The sequence below is a fragment of the Bubalus bubalis genome, chromosome 4, assembly GCF_019923935.1.
Source record: "Bubalus bubalis isolate 160015118507 breed Murrah chromosome 4, NDDB_SH_1, whole genome shotgun sequence".
In the NCBI taxonomy this organism is placed as follows: Eukaryota; Metazoa; Chordata; class Mammalia; order Artiodactyla; family Bovidae; genus Bubalus; species Bubalus bubalis.
This window is the reverse complement of record NC_059160.1, coordinates 8,442,403-8,458,076: the sequence shown is the minus strand read 5'-3', so window position 1 is coordinate 8,458,076 and position 15,674 is coordinate 8,442,403. Positions and strand designations below refer to the sequence as shown.

The following is a 15,674-nucleotide window of genomic DNA, read 5'->3' as shown; positions in this document are numbered from 1 at the left end:
TCTAGTCCCAGTAGAATTACAGGAGCACTTCAGGTGCCCTGCCCGCTATTCACTCTCCACTCCTACACTCAGGTCAAAGGTCTTATAATAGAAAAATCCTTGCTCCCATTTGACAAGAGTTTTCTGTGCACAAGAACTTTGCTTAGACGCTGCCGGTGTTTTTTCCACCCTTCACAGGTCTCCACTTCAGATACTGGAGTGGGTAACTTGCCTGCGATAATGCACCTTGAAACAGAAGTTAGGATCTGAATTGAATCTTTCTGACTTTAAAGTGTTTTATGATATTTCTTGAACTCAAATTCTTTGCCAACGTCGGGAACTATGTTCCTGAAAAGTATTGTGGCCAGCAAAACTGCAGTTGTCAAGATCAAAGTCTCATGGCTAAGAGTGAGTTGGGGGAAACAATGAAAATGGCACAAAGCCTATTTTTAAAACACAGGTGAAGTTCCTATTCTCTGAAGGGTATCCATTTCCCAAACAAACCAGTCTTTATCTTTAAAAACCTGCTCCAATAACCCCTATCCTGAATCAGCCCCTTTAGGTATTCAGGAAACATTGCTTGGGCAGATTCTCCCACAAGTTTTACATTATACAAACTATACTTCTTTTAGAGAGCTTCAGATGGCTCCAGCAGACTGAAACATCATGGGTTGTATACTTACCATTCTCCCTTGATAGTTTTGTTTTCACAAGTCTCTGCCTTTTCACAGATCAATCTTGTTTAATTTTGTTTTGTGAGTTTTTTTTTTTTTTTCCCTGGGCTTGGTCAGCTATCATATATTGAAATGATAAAGCAGAAGTGAATATTCTTGCTGGGTCTTCCTCCCATACACCTGCCCACTTCTTTTGTGGGAGTTGGGAGCAAAGCGGCTGTGTTGTTTTGTTTGAGGCAACAGAAATAAACAGATTGCAAATTTTTATTTTTTGTGTCTCAGAACTGCAGTTAGCAAAGGATCATTCCATCCGGATAGTAGGATCTAGGAACTGAATACTACATTCTGGATGCTGTGAGTGACACATTGCTGAATGACTTACGAAATTCCCATCTGTTCTTTTATTTTTTTAATTATAAAAGTAATATCTGGTCATCATAAAACATTCAAACAGTAAGTGTGAATTTAGAATTATTCGCTTCTTCTACCCTACCTTTCTTCCTCATCTTCTGAAACTTTTTCTGTGTATTTAGAAAAACAACTAAACAGATTTTTTTTCTAACATTCTTTGAGACTTACTTTTTTCATTTGACATCTTTTGCAGTCTATTTCATTCCTTTAAACATCTGCAAAAGTACATTCTGTTATACTGTAATCATTCTCTAATAAATATTTTGGTGACTTGCACTTCTTTGATGATTAAAAATATTAATACTTTTTTTTAACATCTTTATTCTTATATCTTTATACACAAATGTATTTCTGTAGAATAAATTTCTAGATATGGAGCTGTTTGGCTCATGGGCTGTGTTTTTTTACAAGGAGGTAGCTGCTATCAAATTACTGTCAAAAGAACTCTATCAATGTTCATTTCCATCTGCAGTGAGAGTACCCATTCCTCCACACTGTTAATGACAGTAAAATTATTTATCTCCGAATTTTTGCCACTCTAGTATTTTATGGCTTTAATTTGCACTTTTATTCTTACTAATAAGATGGAATATCTTGTTAATCTCTTGGCTGTTGATTTTTATACCTTGTACCACCTGTTTACATATGATTCCCACTTTTCTTTTGGAATGTTTGTTTTGATAGCTTTGTAGGAACCCTTTACAAAGTGTAGATATTAACCTTTGTCTTTTAAGATGTTTAAATATTTTCTCCCAGGCCTTATTGTTGAACATTGGGGCATCTTTCATACTAATAAACCACTTAAATTTTTATGTAGTAAAATCAGCCTTTATGGTTTCTGTGTTTCATGCTTGTCTAGAGAAGTCCCTTCTACTCTAACATGATAAAATGTCCTGAGTATTTCTACTGTATTTTTCACATTTAGACCTTTAACTGAACTGGTACTCATTTTTGTGTATGGTGAGAGGCAGAGATCTAACTTAATTTTTTTCTAAATGGGTTTTCCAAATGGCTGCCATTCATTGGTATTAGCGTGTATAGATAGCCTGTTTCACGTATGGAGGCAGGTGGAGCACAGGGATTATATAACTCGCAGGTCACAGTAAATTCTAGTAAGGATTAGGTCTCAGATTATTTGTTAGCTGATCTGTGCCACTTTCCTTCTTCATCTAACATTTTTACCATAGGTTCTGGAAGTCTTGAAAAAATTTTATTTCTGTGATGTTTATTTCAATGGTATACGTTCTGTCAACAGGCAGTGTAAGGTAGCTAAGCATGTAGAAAGCTTTCTTGAAAAAATAATTGACTTCCCATATTGAAAATGTTTGTGCTAAATTGTTAACGTTTGGATCAGTTGTGCTGATTGCTGGTGTACATGTGAATAAGATTTAGCAGAGTATACAACTTTAAACATTTGTTTATTTATATAGTCTGAATATATTTGCTTTTTAATGAGGTTTATTTACTATTAATGTATCTATAATCATTTTTTTGAGCATATTCACTTATGAGCTATTGGAGAAAATCAGACAAACCGAGTTTATTGCCACATAATATTGATCACATGACATGTTTAACACTGGGTTAAATATAAAACTAGACAGCATATTAAAAAGCAGAGATATTACTTTGCCAACAAAGGTCCATCTAGTCAAGGCTATGGTTTTTCCAGTGGTCATGTATGGATGTGAGAGTTGGATTATAAAGAAAGCTGAGCGCAGAAGAATTGATGCTTTTGAACTGTGGTGTTGGAGAAGACTCTTGAGAGTCCCTTGGACTGCAAGGAGATCCAGCCAGTCCATCCTAAAGGAGATCAGTCCTGGGTGTTCATCAGAGGGACTGATATTGAAACTGAAACTCCAATACTTTGGCCACCTAATGCAGAGAGCTGATTCATTTGAAAAGACCCTGATGCTGGGAAAGATTGAGGGCAGGAGGAGAAGGGGACGACAGAGGATGAGATGGTTGGATGGCATCACCGACTCAATGGACATGGGTTTGGGTGGACTCCGGAAGTTGGTGATGGACAGGGAGGCCTGGCGTGCTGCAGTTCATGGGGTCACAAAGAATCGGACACGACTGAGACTGAACTGAACTGAACTGAAATATAAAACTATTACAACTTTTTAAAACTCAGCACGAGCAGATACTTGTTTATAGGTTGTGTCTGATCATCCTTATTTAAAAGCTATTTCAGATAAAATAGCAGGGCTTCCCTGGTAGCTCAGAGGGTAAAGCATCTGCCTGCAATGCAGGAGACCCAGGATCAGTCCCTGGGTCGGGAAGAGTCCCTGGAGAAGGAAGTGGCAACCCACTTCAGTATTCTTGCCTGGAGAATCCCGTGGACAGAGGAGCCTGGTGGGCTACAGTCCACAGTGTCGCAGAGTAGGACACAGCTGAGCAACTTCACTTTTCTTTCTCAGATAAAATATTTCTACACAGGCAGAATTTTGATTTGGTTTTACTTCTGATACAAGTAATGATCTAGATATCTGTGGGCATATCATTTCTTATAAATTATTTTGGAGTTAGATGTTAGTTTTGGTGTATTAATGAGTTTGTTCTCTTTTTCATTTCTTCCTTAAAATTTTAATATAACTTATAAACAAATCTAACTTTAAATCTCCATGTTGAAATTCAGTCATATTCTCAAGAGATACTTGTCTTTAACCTACTAAAAAACCTCAATTTTTCTAGTAAATTTTTATTGATTCAATTTTCTTAATTATTTTGGTTCATTTTATGAAAGGTTATTGTTTAAAAACAAATCTCTCAAAAAAAAAATAAAAAAAATAAAAAAATAAAAACAAATCTCTCAGAGATATTTACACATTCATATTTATTGCAGCATTATTCATAATAGTCAAAAGGTGTAACAACCCAGATTCCATTAACAGATGCATGGATAAAGAAAATGTGGTATATACATAGAGTGGAATATTATGAAGCCTTAAAAAGAAGGAAATCTTGTCACATGCTACAACATGCATGAACTTTAAGGATATTGTGCCAAGCAAAATAAGCCAGTCACAAAGGACCAGTACTGTATGCCACCCATATGGGGTATCTAATGTAGTCATAGAAATAGAAGGTAGAAAGTGGTAGTTGTCAAGTCCTAGGGGGGAAAAGGAGAAAGAATTAGTATTTAATGGGTATAGAGTTCAAAATGAGAAAGTTCTAGTGATCTGTTGCAAAACAAAGCAGATACACTTAACACCACTGAACTTTACACTTAAAAATAGTGAAGATGTAAAATTTATTTTTTTTTACCACAATAAAAAAAAATTAGCGACCAGATTGAGAAGTTTACATGTAAAATGTAGCCTGGATTTCAAAGACTTAGTACAAAAAAAGAATGCGAAATTAATGACTTTTATATTGTTTTATTTATTCATAGCACTCAAAAGCAATTAGGCCATTTGTTGGTATTTAGGAGAGCATTCCTTTAAATAAGAGAAAGGACTCTGAACAGAAAAATCTCATCCTTTTATGAAAACATGAGACCAAATTCTCAATCATCTGTATTCTGCTTAATCATGAACAAGAGCAAGAATTCAAGTTAAATAAATTAAACCAAACTGCCTTGTTACAAAAGAAATGAAGCTCAGGTTGCCCTTGGCTCCAAAGTCCTTATTTTCACACTACAGTGTTTTGAGTGAAAGTGAAAAGGTGTTAAAGTTGCTCAGTCAGTCAGTTCAGTCGCTCAGTCATGTCCAATTCTTTGCTACCCCATGGATTGCAGCACACCAGGCCTCTGTCCCTCACCATCTCCTAAAGTTTGCTTAAGTTCACGTCCATTGCATCTGTGACACCATCCAGCCTTCTCATCCTCTGACACCCTCTTCTTCTTCTGCCCTCAATCTTTCCCAGCATCAGGTACATTTCCAGTCAGTCAGCTGTTCATATCAGGTGACCAAAATACTGGAGCTTCAGCTTCAGCATCAGTCCTTCCAACGAGTATTCAGGGTTGATTTCCCTTAAGATTGACTGGTTTGATCTTCTTGCTGTCCAAGGGACTTTCAGGAGTCATCTCTAGTTCAAAGGCATCAATTCTTTGGTGCTCTGCTTTCTTTATGGTCCAGCTCTCACAATTATATGTGACCACTGGGAAGACCATAGCTTTGACTATACGGACCTTTGTCGGCAGAGTAACTTCTCTGTTTTCACCACACTGTTTAGGTTTGTCATAGCTTTCCTGCCAAGAGGCAATCGTCTTCTGATTTCATGGCTGCAGTCACCATTTGCAGTGATTTTAGAGCCCAAGAAGAGGAAATCTGTCCCTACTTCCACGTTTCCCTTCTATTTGCCATGAAGTAATGGGGCCAGATGCCATGGTCTTAGATTTTTATTTTTATTTTTTTTTTTTTATTTTTTATTTTTTTTTATTTTATTTTATTTTTTAAACTTTACATAACTGTATTAGATTTTTAATACTTAGTTTTAAGCTGGTTCTTTCATTCTCCTCCTTCAACCTCAAGAGGCTCTTTAGTTCATCTTCACTTTCAGCCATTAGAGTGGTATCATCCATATATCTGAGGTTGTTGATGTTTCTCCCACCTATCTTGATTCCAGCTTGAAACTTATCCTGCCTGGCATTTCTCATGATGTGCTCAGCATATAGGTTAAATGAACAGGGTGACAGCAGACAGCCCTCTTGTACTCCTTTCTTAATCTTGAACCAATAAGTTGTTCTATACAGTGTTCTAACTGTTGCTTCTTGATCCACATACATGTTTCTCGGGAGTCAGGTAAGACGGTCTGGTATTCCCATCTCTTTAAGAACTTTCCACAGTTTATTTTGATCCACACAGTCAAAGGCTTTAATGTAGTCAATGAAACAGAGGTAGATGTTTTCTGAAATTCCCTAGCTTTCTCTATGATCCAGCAAATATTGGCAATTTGATCTCTGGTTCCTCTTCCTTTTTTAAACCCAGCTTGGATATCTGGAAGTTCTTGGTTTGAATGATGCTGAAGCCTAGCATGCAAAATTTTATGCATGACCTTGCCAGCATGGGAGATAAGTGCAATTATCCAACGGTTAGCACATTCTTTAGTACTACCCTTCTTGGGAATTAGGATGAGGATTGACCTTTTCCAGTCCTGTGGCCACTGCTGAGTCTTCCATATTTGCAGACATATTGAGTGCAACACTTTGATGGCATCATCCTTTAAGGTTTTGAATAGTTCTACTGGAATTCCATCACATCCACTAGCTTTATTAACAGCAGTGCTTCCTAAGGCCCATTTGACTTTGCTCTCCAGAACGTCTGGTTCTGGGTGACTGACCACACCATCATTGTTATCTGGTTCATGAAAATCTTTTTTGTATAGTTCTGTGTATTCTTTCCATCTCTTACTGATCTCTTCACTGTCTACTAGGTCTCTACCGTTTCTGTCCTATATTATGCCCACCTTTGGGCGAAATGTTCCCTTGATATCGCCAATTTTCCTGAAGAGATCTCTAGTATTTCCCCTTCTGTTGTGTTTTCTTCTAGTTTTAGGCACTGTTCATTGAAGAAGGCTTCCTTACCCTCTGTGCTGTTCTTTGGAACTCTGCATTTAGTTGGATATAACTTTCCCTTTCTGTCTTGCTTTTTGCTTTCTCTTCTTTCTTTCAGTTCAATTCAGTTCAGTCACTCAGTCGTGTCTGATTCTTTGCAACCCCATGAATCACAGCACGCCAAGCCTCCCTGTCCATCACCAACTCCCGGAGTTCACTCAAACTCACGTCCATCGAGTCGGTGATACCACAGCTATTTGTAAAGCCTCCTCAGATAACCACTTTACCTTCTTGCTTTTCTTTTTCTTTGCGATGATTTTGTTTGCTGCCTCCTGTACAATATTACAGACCTCTGTCCATAGTTCTTCAGGCACGCTGTTTTCTGGGTCTAATCCCTTGATTCTGTTCATTACCTCCACTGCATATTCATAGGGGATTTAAGTCATACCTGGCTGGCCTACTGGTTTCCCCCGATTTCTTTAGTTTTAAGCCTGAATTTTGCTATGAAAAGCTGATGATCTGAGCCACAGTCAGCTCTTGTTTTTGCTGACTTTACAGCTTGTCTATCTTTGACTACAAAAGTGAAAGTAAAAGTCACTCAGTTGAACAATTTTATTTTTTATATTGGCCATTTGGCGATGTCTATGTGTAAAGTCATCTCTTGTGTTGTTGAAAAAGGGTATTGCTATGATCAGTGCATTCTTTTGGCAGAATTCAGTTAGCCTTTGCCCAGCTTCATTTTGTTATTCAAAGCCAAACTTGCCTGCTACTCCAGGTATCGCTTGACTTCCTACTTTTGCATTAAAATCCCCAGTGATGAATAGAACATCTTTTTTGGTGTTAGTTCTAGGAGGTCTTTTAGGTCTTCATAGAACTGATCAACGTCAGCTTCTTCAGCATCAGTGGTAGGGGTATAGACTTGGACTACTGTGATGTTGAATGACTTGCCTTGGAAATGAACTGAGATCATTTTGTCATTTGCATTTTGGACTCTTTTTGTTTATTGTGAGGGCTACTCCATTTTTTCTATGGGATTCTTGCCCACAGTAGTTGATGCAATGATCATCCAAATTAAATTCACCCATTCTGGTCCATTTAATCAGTCCATTTCTGGTTCACTGATTCCTAAGATGTCAATGTTTATTCTTATCATCTCCTGCTTGACCATGTCCAATTTACCTTGCTTCATGGACCTAACGTTCCAGGTTCCTACACAATACTGTTCTTGGCAGGATTGGATTTTACTTTCATTATCAGACACATCCACAACTGAGCATCGTTTACACTTTGGCCTAGACACTTCATTCTTTCTGGGGCTGTTAATAGTTCTCCTCCACTCTTCCTCAGGAGCATATTGGACACCTTCAGACCTGGGGGACTCATCTTTCAGTGTCATATCTTTTTGTCCTTTTATACAGTTCATGAGGTTCTCATGGCAAGTACACTGGGGTGGTTTACCATCCCCTCCTCCAGTGGATCACATTTTGTCAGAACTCTCTGATAACCCATCTGTCTTGGGTGGCCCTGCACGGCATGGCTCATAGCTTCATTGAGTTATACAAGCCCCTTCACCATGACAAGGCAGTGATCTGTGAAGGGACAATGCAGGAGACCCAGGTTCAATCCCCGGGTTGGGAAGATCCCCTCTAAGGAAGTGGCAACCCACTCCAGTATTCTTGCCTGGAGAATCCTATGGACAGAGGAGCCTGGTGGGCTATAGTCCACTGGGTCACAAAGAGTTGGACACGACTGAGTAACTTAAACACTTGCACTTTTTTTATCCCCTTTTTATGTGTTGGTGATATGATTAATTATATCATTTTGTGTATTTCAACTCTTCTTAGGGTACTATCTTTTTTGTCTCTTTCTAAGAGAGAATCTATTCTTGCAAGGAAGACCTGTAAGGAAATTAAATGTTGAAGACAGTTTTATGTTGATTCAGAGAGAGGAATATAATTTGGAGAGTCAACACTACCTTTTATGCCCCAGTGTGATACAGTATCCTTTCTGCTTGAGGTTCTGTTTTTTAAATGTCTTAACTCCAGTGTCTTGATTAGATTCTCTTCTAACTAATTACATTCTTTGCAACTTAAATGTCTAGTTATAAAATGTCCTTTTAATTTTTCTGAATTATTATTATATAGACCTTTTATAAATTCTGATAGCTAGTCCTTACCTTTATTTCTGCTCATACTCTTAACTCCCTTCTACAGTTCTCTCTTCACATTCATCTTATGCTGCGGTGCAGCTTTTAAAAGTTTAGTTTTTGCAGATCTCTACAGTTGATAGTCCTTGTTTTATATTTGACTACCAAATTTAACACTAAACTCTTAGAAGAGAACCATTTGTTTGGTGCTTACTTAAAGGCTTTAGAAGTACTTCTCTGTTGGTCCAGTGGTTAAGAATTCACCTTCCAATGCAGGCAGTGCAGGTTTGATCCCTGTTTGGGGAAGAAGGCCCACATACCACGCAAAGACCCAGCATAGCCAAAAATAAATAATAAAGGCTTTGGGAAGCTTTGTAACATTTCCTAAATACAGAGGAAATGAAAGTATTTCCACATTACTCAGTTTATAGATAATTATCTTCAAAACGCAGACCTTGGTATATGGCCGTAGGAAAGGGTTTTTTGGTTGTTTAATGTTTTATTTTCTGTTTTCTACCATCAGTTTTCATTAGCTTTCCCCCTGCCTTTGGACCACTAAAATATGTACATGGTGAAATAAACTGACTAAGAACAAATTGAAACCCTCTGTAATTTCAGTCATAAATTGGGCATCAGAGAAATGGTTGGGTTTCTATATGATCTTTTCATATTGTTTTTGGGAGAAAAGAAGTGAGTGTTATTTTCAAGTTGATTGGTATTTTGAAAATGCCACAAAGAGGTTCAATAGATAGTTATTTATGCTCGTGGAATTTTTGCTGCTGGAAGTTTTAGTATAACCATAAACATTTTGTACTAGGTCTTTGGGAAACTTTCACTTGCTAATAAATTTTCTAGTTTGCACAGAAGTCACTTAAATTAATTGTTTGAAAATGTCGTTAAGTTCTAAGCTTTATTTTATGAGGTTTTCCCTGTGTTTCCTAATTGCAAATGACTGTAGACTGTGTGGATTGCTGGTCTTTATAGGCAAAGGTGCTGACTTTAAACACAATGAATAGGGTAGCACATGTGGCTCTCAGAAAACTACAGTTCACTTACTAAAAGTCTTATTTATTTAGCTTATATTTTACTTATGGACAGATAATATGCCTTTATGGAAAAGCATTACTTGAAAGGCAAGATGTATTTGCCCAGTTCCTTGAAATTGGTGTTTTAAGGCTGCCTTTTTCGAGATGTTACTCTTATCATGTAGTTGTAAAGTGTTTTGAACATAGAATTATGTAAGTATAGACAAAAGAAGCGCATGTTCAGTTGCAGGAATTTTCAGTGGTATCATGAGGAGAGGGTAATGTTTGTTTCCTGAAAGTTTTATGTTCACTAGAGGGTCTGGACACACGTTCTTCCCTGAGCGCCAAACCTTTCCCCCTTCCGCCGGAGTCTCTGTGAGCTGCGGTTTGGGCAGAAGTACTGGGGCAGCAGTGGGTGGAGGCTGGGGGTGATGGGGGAGAGACTGTAGTAAAGAGGAGGCACAGCGTGAAGGCAGGTGGCGGAAGGTGAAAGGTCAGGCTAGGGGTTTATGCTCTGTCTTCAGCTCTGCAAGAACAGACTTTTGCCAACATGGTCACTGCTGTTGGCACCAGAAAGCATCAATAAATGCATATTAAATAAATGAGGACATCAGTAAGTTTCCACAGACTATTAAGAATCCCTGTTCTATACACTCACTTTGAAAATCTGAGGTGGGGTGACTAAAAATCCTAACTCCAGAATACTGTATTCATTATCAGCAGAAGAAAAGTAAAGGGATAACCTGCCATGTTTGACTTTATATTCAGTACTTTCTTAAGTATATCCCAACAGACCCAATTTTGTCACAGTTCTCTTTTAAGTGTCCCTACCTGTAAAACAGTTGATTGTTGCTTATTTTGAAATGAAAAAAAAAAAAAAGAAAGAAAGAAAAGATTTTCTATCCAATCCTGAAGTCTTTCTTTGCTTCTGAGGGCCTCCATAGGATGCCTTTAGCCTACTTATACATATTTCTTCTACTGTTTAAAAGATCTTCCTGCTCCTGCCCAGTGTCTCTCCATAAGATCTTCCATGTATATCTGGTTTCCTTACCCCTTACATGCCTTTGTTCAAGCAAAGAGACCCTTCTTTCTGACCAGGAACAAATCTAGGTTTTGTGGGAATGCTCTTTAAGAAAAAGAAAATTAGATAACCAACAGGGACCTACAGTTCGACAGTGGGAACTCTACTCAGTATTCTGTGGTAATGTGTATGAGAAAAGAATCTAAAAAGGAATGAACATATGTATATATATATGTATATGTATAACTGAATCACTTTGCTGTATACCTGAAACTAACACAACATTGTAAATTAACTATACTCCCGATAAAATTTTTAAAAAAGAAAAAAATTAATTTCATTTACATAATTAGAGGTGCATGTGTGCTAAGTCGCTTCAGTTGTGTCTGACTCTTTGTGAGACTATGGACTGTAGCCTGCCAGGCTCCTCTGTCCATGGGATTTCCTGGGCAAGAGTACAGGAGTGAGTTGCCATGCCCTCCTCTGGGGATCTTCCTGACCCGGCGATTGAACCTGTGTCCCAGGGATTGAACCTGCATCTCTTATGTCTCCTTCATTGGCAGGCAGATTCTTTACCACTAATGCCACCTGGGAAATCCTAATTAGAGGAACAGAAGTGAATATTTATTTACAATGAGGAAAGAAATCACAAAAATGGCAACTCAAGAATTGACAAATACAAAATTCAGAAAATAACATAATTTTATATTCATTTGTATTAATATTTCCCTAACATGTTGCTATGAAATTTTTTTCCAACATTTTTTGGCTGCTTCCACTTTGATTACCTCTTCATATTACAATTCTGTGACATTTTCTAAAAAGAGATAAAAAGATAATTCGATGTCTTCTATAACATGGTTGACCAAAGTATGCTTTTTGTTATTGATAGATTTTAAACATTCCTTTCAGCTTCACAACTACTGCTGCTATTGTTCAGTTGCCCAGTTGTGTCTGACTCTTTGTGACCCCATGGACTGCAGCACTCCAGTCTTCGCTGTCCTTCACTGTCTCCCAGAGTTTGCTCAAACTCATGTTCATTGAGTTGGTGATGCCATCTAACCATCTCATCCTCTGTTGCCCTCTTCTCCTCTTGCCTTCAGTCTTTCCCAGCATCAGGGTCTTCTATAATGAGTTAGCTCTTTGCATCAGGGGGCCAAAGTATTGGAGTTTCAGCATCAGTCCTTTGAATGAATATTCATGATTAATTTCCTCAAGTATTGACTGGTTTGATCTCCTTGCAGTCCAAGGGACTCTCAAGAGTCTTCTCCAACACCACAGTTCAAAAGCATCAATTCTTCGATGCTCAGCCTTCTTTATGGTCCAACTCTCACATCCATACATGACTACTGGAAAAACCATAACTTTGACTATGCGGACCTTGTTCAGCAAAGTAAGGTTGACAACTGCTATTGGTGACATGATATAAACTTGTAAGATTGTTATCAACTTTGGGAGAACTCGAGCAAATATTGTTCATATATGGGCTGTAGGATTGCAAGGCTACATTTTTTCTTGTGTACTGACTACCCTGAAATACTCTTTGAATTGACACATTTATATCATGGTATGATCTACCCTGCACATTTCTGTCAGCATGCTCAGTGGCCCAGCAACATCTTTGTACACAGGACAGTTAATTTAACTCAGCCACACATGGAAGTGACTGAGGACCACATAAATATTTACCATTAAGCCTAAAATCAATATATCATCAGTGTGGCTTTCCATTTAGGAATCCCTCAAGTGCCTACAGCTACTAATTCGACTGACAGGGGGAGATCATGGTGAAAAGAGGTAAAATGAAAAGGAGTTGTGGTTAACGATCTATGTTAAGTTTGTGAGGAAAAACATATTGTCTTTGCACATTTTATAAAAATAATTGGTCATTAGTAACAGAGTTGGAGAATTCACATTCCTAATTTCAAAATATATTACAAAGCTACAGTAATCAAAAAGAGTGTGGTACTGGCATTAAGACAGACAAATAAACCAATGGAATAGATAGAAACCCCAGAAATAAACCCTTGTATATAAGGTTGAATAATCTTTGACATGAGTGCCAAGATCATTCAATGGGGGAAACAGACAGTCTTTTCAACATATGGTGTTGGGGATTTTGGGTATCTGTTTGCAAAAGGATCAAGTTAGACCCTTATCTTACACCATATACAAAAAATTGTCATAGTGGATTAAAGACATAAGCTTAAGACCTAAGACTTTGAAACTCCTGAAAGAAAACACGATAAAAGCTTCATGACATTGGCCTTGCAATGGTTTTTTGGATAGGACACCAAAAACATAGGCAAAAAAGCAAAAATAGACAAATGGAACCACATCAAACTTAAAAATTTTTGAAAATTATGTGCATCAAAGAACAATCATAGAGTGAAAAGGTGTCCTACAGAATGGGAGAAAATATTTGCAAATCGTGTATCTAATAAGAGATTAATATCCAGAATATATAAAGAACTACAACTCAACAACAACAAAAATCAAATAACATAATTTAAAAATATCCAAAGGGCTTGAATAGACATTTCTCCAAAGATGATAACATAAATGGCCCATAAGCATATGTAAAGACACTTAGCATCACTAATCAGCAAGGAAGTATAAATCAAAACCACAATGATGTGTCATTTCACACCCATCAGGATGACAACTATCAAAAAAAAAAAATCAAAACCAAATAACATGTTGGCAAGGATGTGGATAAACTGGAACCTTTGTGCTGTATTGGTGGGATTATAAAATGGCATAACTTCTTTGGAAAACAGTATTAAGTTTCTCCGAAACTATGTTTTCTACATGACAAATTCCATCTCATTCTTTGAGACTCAGTTTAAAATCTTACCTCCTCTATGAAACCTTTTCTGACTTAACAGCAGTTCTTTGTATTCCTAGAGCATAACTATCTTATATCTTTATTTGTATTTTAATTATGGCACTCACTATGCCATATTTTAATTATGAATTTGAACATCTCTGTCCTTCAGAGTGTTAAAATCCTCTTTGTACCCTCTTGGGCTTGGTTCTAGTATAGTACCTAAAACATAGTACATCCTAAAAAATGGTTCTTGACTGTATGAATGAATGGTGACTTCAGAGTTTGGAGTTTTTTTGTCTTTGTTTTTGTCTGTGCCATCTGGCTTACAGGATCTTACTTCCCCAACCAGAGATTGAATCTGGGGCCACAGCAGTGAAAGCACTGGGTCCTAACCCTGGACTTGGAGGCGAGAACCTGGACTCTTATTTTTAAAAGGGTTGATTGGCCTTACTATACTTTGTGGTCACAGATTGCATTCTTATTAACAGCAGTAGCCAGTTACTTTATGATAGAAGCTCTTCTACTTTTTAATACGTTGCGTGTTCTTTGTACCTCTACTACCTCCATCTGATCCAGGCTATCTTCCCTCACCTAGAAGGCCATCGTCGCCTTCCAACTTGTCTCTACTTCTCCTCATGGTCCTCAGTAGCATATTTTCCATAGGGAAGCCAGGATCAGCTTTTGAACATGTAACTCTGATCCTGTCTAGAGTGGTTGTAAGACCGGCATGGGTCCTTGGAATGCTTACTTTGGGAAGTTTTAGAGACTTTTGTCCCACTTTATAGGAAACAATTTAAAAGGTATCCACATCCCGTATTAAATATGTGGTTTTATTTATTTATTTTTCTATCATAGATTAAAAGAATTTTAATTGTTTTGCTTCTGACATTCTCTGGCTACAAATAACTGACTTAATTTGTAATTACCCTAAGATTTTTTAGTGATTAACATAGCATTTTTTGCAAAGTGAGAATTGTTTTCAAATGTGGTGAAAACTTAAGAAATGCTTACCGTAATGAATTGTGTTATAGTCTGAGGACACTTAAGCGTTTATTAATTTTTATGATTATAATTTTCTTTCTGTATTTTGGACTAGTAAATATATTTTTTCAGATCCCGAACATTTGCCTAGACCCTTGAAATTTTCAGCTTGTAGAGCCTAGGTATTAAGTGGAGAGTGAATAATGGATAAAATGGCACCGTTCACTCTCCTTTAATATTCTTCTGTGACTTTCCATTCTTCTTACAATAAAATCCTTTCCTTTCTGTGACCTTCAAGACCCAGTTTGATCTACCTTCTCCTACCTTAATCTCTCACCTCTCTCCCCTGGGCACCTCGCCTAGCCGCCTGATCATCCTTCTTGTTCTTTGAATACTCAAGCAGTTGCTTTTCTTTTTCTAACATTTATAATTTTTTAAAATTTCCTTTTGGCTCTGCTGGGTCTTGCTGTTGCACAGGCTTTTCTCTAGTTGCGGTGCATGAGCTTCTCATTGTGGTGGCTTCTCTTGTTTTGGAGCACAGGCTCTAAAGTTGTGGCTTGTGGACTCAGTAGTTGTGGCTCGCAGGCTCTGGAGCACAAGCTTAGTTGCCCCATGGCACATGGGATCTTCCCGGATCAGGGATCGAACACGTGTCTTCCTCATTGGCAGGCAGATTATTTACCACTGAGTCACTATGGAAGCCCAAGCAGTTGCTTTTCAACTCAGCTTAAATGCCCCTTCTGAGAAAAGCCTTCCTTAGCTACCTGATCTAAAGTGAGTCTCCCTCAGTTTTACCATATCCGCTAAGTTCTATTTGCTGATACTTTACTTGGGATTTTTGTGTCCATCTTCACAAGTGAAGATTGATCTATAGTTTTATTTTTTTGTATCATGTCTTAGTTCAGATGGGTATTAAGAATATGCTAGCTTCATAGAATGAATTAAGAAAGATTTCTTTCTAAATTTGAGAACAGTATGGATAATGTAGAGATTATCTGTTTAGTAGAAGAAAACCACTTGTGCCTGATATTTCAGTGACTAGTTCTTTGAATATCTTACACATTTCTGCTATGGGTTTTTGTTATTTTCATAACTTTCTTGAGTTGC

General features: G+C 37.6%; 1 protein-coding gene across 11 annotated transcripts in view; it reads left to right on the top strand.

Moving 5' to 3' along the window:
• Positions 1-15,674, top strand: part of TNRC6B (trinucleotide repeat containing adaptor 6B) — a 251,648-nt gene that overhangs the window by 98,953 nt on the left and 137,021 nt on the right. The window contains exon 3 of one of the 11 annotated variants that reach the window (XM_044940843.2): positions 936-1,007. The exons of 9 other annotated variants lie outside the window; for them this stretch is intronic. In XM_044940843.2, the coding sequence (XP_044796778.1) occupies positions 1,003-1,007 (5 nt within the window). In that variant the 5' untranslated portion in view covers positions 936-1,002. Of the gene's footprint in view, positions 1-935; positions 1,107-15,674 lie in introns of those variants that run through there. One more of the 11 variants, XM_044940838.2, reaches the window with a different exon arrangement.